The sequence below is a fragment of the Apaloderma vittatum genome, unplaced genomic scaffold, assembly GCF_000703405.1.
Source record: "Apaloderma vittatum isolate BGI_N311 unplaced genomic scaffold, ASM70340v1 scaffold41097, whole genome shotgun sequence".
NCBI lineage: Eukaryota > Metazoa > Chordata > Aves > Trogoniformes > Trogonidae > Apaloderma > Apaloderma vittatum.
The window spans coordinates 6,885-11,432 of record NW_009727464.1 but is presented as its reverse complement, the minus strand read 5'-3'; the positions used below and the strand labels follow the sequence as shown (position 1 = coordinate 11,432).

At 42.1% G+C, this 4,548-nt stretch overlaps 1 protein-coding gene across 1 annotated transcript in view; it reads left to right on the top strand.

Annotated features, from left to right (window-relative positions):
- The first annotated feature begins 625 nt into the window (after window positions 1-625).
- The window catches only part of LOC104277123 (acyl-coenzyme A synthetase ACSM4, mitochondrial-like), a 7,564-nt gene continuing 3,641 nt past the window's right edge, over window positions 626-4,548 (top strand). The window contains exons 1-5 of the mRNA XM_009873673.1: window positions 626-826; window positions 1,280-1,490; window positions 1,985-2,192; window positions 3,399-3,542; window positions 3,960-4,116. Of these exons, the coding sequence (XP_009871975.1) occupies window positions 626-826; window positions 1,280-1,490; window positions 1,985-2,192; window positions 3,399-3,542; window positions 3,960-4,116 (921 nt within the window). The remainder of the gene's footprint in view (window positions 827-1,279; window positions 1,491-1,984; window positions 2,193-3,398; window positions 3,543-3,959; window positions 4,117-4,548) is intronic.

Here is a 4,548-nt window from a genome sequence, read left to right as displayed (position 1 = left end):
GAGCACCATGTTCCCACACATACGGCTCAAATTCACTTCACTGTTTTGCAGAGTTTTTTCAGTGTGCAAATAGAATTTTGTGAAACCAAATGGAATTCTGTGTATTTAAGGATAAATGCAGATGTGGGAAAAGCATTAGTCCATAGTGCAACCACATCTGCATTTGCCATTAGTAGCCTTGCAGGGCTGTAGGGCTGAGTTAGCCTGCTGTGGTGCTAAAGACATGGAAATAGTGGGTACAAGTCCAGACATTCTTTCATTTGTTTGTTTTTAAACACCCAGTTGTTCATGATTTCAAACCACTGCTTTCCTTGGACAGAATAGGAATTGTCAGCTCCAAGGGGAAGTCTCTGAGAAACCTGTGGGCAGATGAAAAGACAGAAGACTTAAAAGTGTTACCAGTGCTCTGGCTTACCTGTAAGGTGAGGTGAAATAAAACATCATAAAGAGATGGATTTGCTGCTCCGTATACATCTGATTTATTTGTAGCCAACACCTCAACTGGGAATGTGACATCGTAATACTATTATTGATTTTTCTGTCTCTCACAGGAGGGAAATAATCATTTAAAAATAGTTTTGATGATTATTGTCTCCAAAAGCCCCCATATATCTGCTTTTGTGCCATGAAGATTTTACTTGAATTTCAAGTGTTGCGGTTCCCATGGAGCATCCAGACACTTTGCAGATTATTTCACCAGCACCGCACGACTTTTGCACCTTTGAATTTCTCAGATTATGAAGCTATCGGTCGTTGTGAACAGGAAGTACCCAAGTACTTTAACTTTGCAAGTGACGTGCTGGATAAGTGGTCTCAAATAGAAAAGGTAGCATTTCTGACCCTTCTAGATTCAGTATTTTTAGAGAAACCATGCCTCTATCCCCCAGACAAGTCTAAAACCATTATTGGCTTCAGAAGGACCAGAATTTCCTCCCTTATTTCTATTTTAACATAATCTTACATTGCAGAGAAAGGAAAGACAATTTCCTTTAGCATCAGAGGGAACATGGTGCTTTGTCGCCATGACTCTGATTCAGCAGTGTGTGCAGTGCAGTGTTGATAAAAGCCTCTAAGTAATTTATGAGCATTGCAAATCAGGTAAATAGACACACCAACTTATATGTGCCTTGGAAAAGGGCTCTTTTAAACCAAACGTGCTTAATATCCCTGCCCTGGAGTATGCAGATTCCACTGCCTGGAGCATCCCAAAAACTCTTCAAGGAACTAGAGGAGTCTGAAAAGTAACCAGTGTGCTATTTTACCTTTGCATTGTGTATAGGAACGGAAAGGACCATCAAATCCAGCTCTGTGGTGGATAAATGGAAAAGGAGAAGAAATTAAATGGAGCTTTGAAGAGCTGGGCTTCCTGTCCCGAAAAGTGGCCAACATGCTCTCTGGGCCATGCAGTCTGCAAAGAGGAGACCGAGCGTTAGTGATTCTACCCCGAATCCCAGCATGGTGGCTGCTGAATGTGGCTTGTATGCGAACAGGTGAATTATCTGAATCATTTCTAATGGTCTGTAGATTGCTTGTTACCTTCTATGCCAAAAGTTGGTTAACAATTCATTTAACAAGTGCATTTCTTATTTGACTTCATAGCTTGAACATTTGACAATCAAAGGGGCTGACAGGAGTAGTCTTTTGTGATGGGTGAAATTACGTTCATCTGTTTTCTTTCACTTTCTGTGGCTTGTGTTGATTGTGTTAAATAAATTTGATTTAACTTTAACAGACTTAATCTGAAGCTGCTAGTATTTTGTGCCCCAAAGTTATACTTTGTACTTACATTGTGCCAGGACCAATGGATCTCATTAGAAACAGAACCTATTTTGTAATTCCCATCTGCACATCTGTCTTCAAGTTCAGATCTTCTCATTTCTGGATTGAATGATGCTGGCATTCAACAAATCAAGAGAAGCTATGAAGTGATCAGGACTGAAAGTGAAAAACACATAAAAAATATCCAATTTTATTACACTTTCAGGTGTTATCATCATCCCAGGCACAACACAACTGACAGCAGAAGACATTCGCTATAGATTGTTGGCTTCCAAGGCTAAGTGCATCATTACAACTGATCTGCTTGCTCCTGCAGTGGACTCAGTTGTATCCAAGTGCCAGTTTCTGAAAACAAAGCTAATTGTATCTGAAAGCAGGAGGGTTGGGTGGCTGAACTTCAGTGATTTGCTCAAGTAAGTGCCTTCTACCTTAACTCCATCACAGTAATCTCTAGGAGAAAATTTCTCATGTTGTTTAAACACACTTGTACGTTTGTATCTCATTAATGAGTTAGATACCTTCGAGGGGGTGCTCCTTTGTACAATTGCCCATTTGGGCATCACTAAACTGGAAGACAAAGGAAGCAGTAATGCTGCATTCTCAAACCTTCTAGAGCTACTAAAACATTGTCACGTTGATTCGATGAATCCTCTTTCATGCTGGGCTAATATTCCATGGCTCAGTTCCACTGCAGCAGGTAAAATTGGTTTGATAAAACTTAAATATTGTCTGGAGCTGCATCAGCCCTGCAGAGGCTGTCACTGGCGGTCAGGCAGGTAGGCTGCCTAGGTGCTGGCTGTCTGGCTCCAGAGTTTCTCAGCTGTCAGGCTCCCCGACTTCCCAGAGTGCTGGGCTGCTGTCCTGGCTGGCTTGCTGTCTCACCAGATCACTGGCAGCCTGCCCAAGCTCGTGGACTAATTGCCCGGCCTTCCCAGCTGCCCGTGCCCTCGGCTGCCTGCACTGACTGCTGAGCTGGCCAGGAGGCTGCAGGGCTCCGACGCCAGGGCCCCGCCCCCCTGCCAGCACAGCCAGACCGCTGGCCCGGGGAGACAGGCTTCTCATGGCAATGTCTGCATGACAAGCAAAACCTTTTTTGAACATCAGTCCTGGCAGAAGAAAAGAAACAGTTTTGCTTTCTTATCCTAGTAAGAGATTGGAAATATTTCCCCATCATGTGCCAGATGAGCAAGAGTTTGAGCCTTGCCATACTTCCCAAACATGGCAAGGGTGATTAACTAGTGGGATCACCTACCAACAGAAATGATGGGTCCTCCTTTAGCTAATCACATTAAGGCTGGAAGATGTGCTTTCTGGAGGGCGCTTCAGTCAAAAACAAGATGCTGGGCCTTTTGGTGGTTGTTAAGGGAGGCAAATAGAAGAGATTCAGCTGGCGTTTTTACTCTGGAGAAGATGGACACGGAGAGTAGTTAAAGAGCAGGAGCAGCAACAATTTAATACAGAACCAGCAGCGCATGAGTGAGAGGATCTCAGCAGTTTCTTATCCCTCACATCTCACTCTAAGAACAGTCTTGCATATACTGGGCACAAAGAATAAAATCTAAGTGTGCTGAGTGAAACATGTATGAAATGTAATCTTTCTTCTTTTTTTTTTTTTTAAGGGCTGCCCCTGCTGTCCATAACTGCGTAAAGACTAAAAGCCAGGATCCATTGGCAATCTATTTTACCAGTGGTGCCACAGGCTCTCCCAAAATGGTTGAACATTCTCATGGAAGCTTTGGTCTGGGTTTTTTTCTCTGTGGAAGGTAAAGCATTCAGCTAATTGTGCCTTTACAACTCTGAAACGTGAAGCAAACAGAGGTATATGATAAAATTATGATGGATGATGAGGCTCCTACAATACTGTACATGTCATTGTTGGGTTTCTCAACTGAATCGCACCCAGGAAGCAAGGATTTTTTTTGATATGGTATATGGCTCCATGTTAGAAACTATTTGCCTATTAATCGGAGCGAAACAATGAGTTAGGATACGATTTGATTTTCTTCATCTTCACCAGTATAATGGCTAAGCAAAAGGCATTTATCTGAGCTCTTGATTTTCAGATCAAATTTACCATGTCTTTCTAAGCAAAAAAAGGAAACCAACCAACCAACAAAACCCTCACATTCTTAATTTTCACTTGCATCCTCCCTGATATTGGCCACCTTTGTCTTCAACAGATACTGGATGAATTTGACTGCGTCAGATGTCATGTGGAACGTGTCAGACACTGCGTGGGTAAAAGCATCTATTGGGAGCATTTTTGGTCCGTGGTTCCATGGCACCTGTGTTTTTGTACATGCTATGCCACAGTTTGATCCAAGAGCAATCTTAAATGTAAGAACACCATGCTCACAATGAACAGTTACTCATATTTCATGTTGTTTTCCAGGCAGGCCACAAGACTAAGCCCCTTAGGTTTATGGGATTAGCTGTTTTAAGATGGCATAACCACAAGGTGATTGCTCTTTGAATAGGAATATAATACAGGAAGGATTTTGCAGCACGACTCTTTTGCGCACAGGATATTACCAGCTGCTTCCGATCAGTAGGAGTTACTGGTATTACTTACAACTCTCCCCTACTGTATTTCACTATTGAAATGAAAAATGAACTGAATTACATGTAAAATAATATTTTAATTACACTGCTGTGACCCTTAAGAAAGGCAAGTCAGTACTGGAAAACACTGAAACTGTGAGATTGGCTTGTTCTTAAAAGAAATTATTTTCAAGCCTCTCAAGCTAGTCTTGAGTTCTAATCAAATAC